The 2,697-nt window shown below is 49.9% G+C and overlaps 1 protein-coding gene across 1 annotated transcript; it reads right to left on the reverse strand.

Annotated features, from left to right (window-relative positions):
• Nucleotides 1-1,482: 1,482 nt before the first annotated feature.
• LOC102501685 (transcription factor TBF1) lies at nt 1,483-2,672 on the reverse strand (the record flags this gene model as incomplete). The annotated part of the gene is made up of 3 exons (XM_014584099.1): nt 2,573-2,672; nt 1,674-2,391; nt 1,483-1,586 (listed from the first exon to the last, which is right to left on the reverse strand). Coding segments are annotated over exons 1-3 (904 nt in total), but the record flags the coding sequence as incomplete, so codon positions are not given.
• Nucleotides 2,673-2,697: the final 25 nt, after the last annotated feature.

Below are 2,697 nucleotides of genomic sequence, written 5' to 3' on the forward strand. Positions count from 1 at the left end.
TGTCCATATTTTTAGTTTAAAGTACTTTGTGGATCAATAAAATGTGGAAAAAATGTTTAGTATATGGAAGGGAGAGAAGGGAAAGGGGAAGGAAAAAACCAAGTGAAAGTATGCTTAATTGACAAAAAAAATGAGAAGCTTTTTGCTGATAAAAGTTAGAGTAATATCTTTGGCTTGACTGACATGCATAGTGTTTGTGCTGGAAAAAGAAATGTTGTACACTATAAGGACGTGATTAAATGTAAATAAATACATTTTTTTAAAAAAAAAAGACCTCAACGTTCAACACTCATTTCCCAAACATGGAACAGGCAACAAAACCACAGCACCACCATAATATCTAGGATGAAGGAGTCCCAGTTCTTGAGCAGTTTGGAATGGCTGCCCACCTAATGACTTTTTCAGGTTTACTGACCTGCACTCTGGCCTTAGTCACACCCAAGCGTCTTGCAAGCTGCTTTCTGAGGAGAGAACATAAATATTCAGTATTTGGTGTTGTGGGTGGCATGAAATATAGAATTTCACTCTCATTTTCAAATTTTTATCTCACCACATACCCTCCACCTATTCCTCTGTTCTGTAATATACAGCTGAGGTGTGCTTTAAGGAGCATTTTCTCTCAGGTGCAAAATGAGGGGGAACACCAACAAAAATCAATACTCAAGATAATTTTGTAGGGACCAGCAGTTAGCGTAATGGCTATGTCGCTGGACTCCCACGTAGTTGACCACAGTTCGAGTCCCAGACCTGGTGGCTTAAAACTCACGCTGGGCGCATGTGCGTGCGTGGCCAAGATCCCGAGAGGAGAACGGAGGAGAAGGGATTGCGGCGTGGCCATCCCCTGTGGGGGGTGATTTCTCGCTTTCTCTCTCTCTATCTCTCTCTTGTCTTTCTGGTGAGCACACGTGCCCTATAGCAAAAACCTCTCCAAAAAAAAAGAAAAAAAAGATAATTTTCTAGTGTAGTATTTAAAACTATAGAAATGAATGCAAAGTAATACATCATGAAGAGATTTATCAAAATTTTAAATAAAAGCAGGAGGCCCAACCTAATAGCACAATCTGGAACAAAGCCAACCTCTGGAAGCCACATGGCTAATGGACAATTCAAATCTCTGAGTTGGCTTGTAAACATTCAGAGCATGTGTGCCATGTGCCCAAGATCCTGATGAGCTGGAGGGCCCAAGAAAGGGAACTGCAACTTGATAAGACCCCATCAACAGTATCTCTCTCTCTCTCACTCGCTCTCGCTCTCACTCTCCCTCTCACTCTTCTCTCATACATGCATGCACTCCCTATAATGAATACAATTATTTTAAGGCAGAAAACACAGGATCCATCCCTGCACTTGCTCAGGCATGCCTCAGAGTCCTCACCTTTATCCATACCATAATTCTAATAGGATGTTACTTATAAAAACAGGCACTGGCGAAAGTCTCCCACTTTGATTCACTTATTATAAATCCAGCATGAAAATATTTACCTTGACGTCCAGTTGGCAGAGCCCCATCCCAGAACCCAAGAGCAGAGGGCATGAGGAGAGGGACGGGTGGGGAGCGGTGCTCCGGGCTAAAGCAGTTTTGGGCTCTGGGGTGGGGAGGAAAGAGCCAAAGGCTGCTGGGACAGCCACGTGCTCCCGGCAAAAATGGGCAACAATCTGAGCAATCCACTCACCTCGTTTTTCTGCTGGGGTAATGATCGCCTTGAAAAACTCTCTCCAGCTCTTGTACCTGCAATGGAGTTAACCTGGTGCATTGGAAGCGCTGCTGACTGCTCCTAGACTGTGGCACGAGGGCAGCTTCTACGGCCAGCTCCTCCTGCTGTGACTCTTCCTGCTGTGTCTCCTCCCGCTGTGGCTCCTGCTGTGGCTCGTCCAGCTGTGGCTCCTCCTGCTGTGGCTCGTCCTGCTGTGACTCGTCCTGCTGTGGCTTGACCCGCTGTGGCTCGTCCTGCTGTGGCTCCTCCTGCTGTGGCTCGGTCCGCTGTGGCTCGACCCGCTGTGGCTCGACCCGCTTTGGCTCGACCTGCAGTGGCTCGTCCCGCTGTTGCTCCTCCTGCTGTGGCCCCTTCTGCTCCAGCTCCTTCTGCACTGGCTGCTCCACCTCCAGCTCCTTCTGAAGCTGTGGCTCCTCCTGCCCAGGATTCTCCTGCTCCAGCTTCCCTAACTCAGGCTCCTCTAGCTCTGGCTTCTCCCGCCCAGGTTCCTCACCACTGTCGTTGCTGGCCTCATGGTTTTCATCATCGATGGGGCCAGGAAATTCTCTGGAAATGCCACCACAATTTTCTTCTGTCTCTTCGGCCCCTACTGCTGTTTCTTCGACCGCGGCCCCCAGCTCAGGCTCGAACTCATCTCCTCCCTCTGTGTCCAGCTGGGGCTCCACAGCCTGCGCATCTGGAAAGGAGGAAACCCAAAGAGAAAGACCAGCGTGAGGGAGCCCACGGTGAGTGGGAAAGGGTGGGGGCGACCTGAGAGGTGGTGGCCTGGGGACAGCACCCCGTCCAGTCACCTCTCCCAGGGAACACTCGTTTCCTGGACGTCGCTAAAGCACAGGTCCCACGGTCTGGGCACTAACCGTGTATTTCTTCCTGGTCCTCGTTGACTACCAGGCTGAGGGAGCCGGCGACATGGTGGCTGAATTGGCGCGTGGCTTCCATACCCGGAGCGTTGTCCAGGACGCTGTGGCTTCTGCAGACTCCG

This window comes from Tupaia chinensis, unplaced genomic scaffold (genome assembly GCF_000334495.1).
Source record: "Tupaia chinensis unplaced genomic scaffold, TupChi_1.0 Scaffold145659_1, whole genome shotgun sequence".
Taxonomy (NCBI): Eukaryota; Metazoa; Chordata; class Mammalia; order Scandentia; family Tupaiidae; genus Tupaia; species Tupaia belangeri.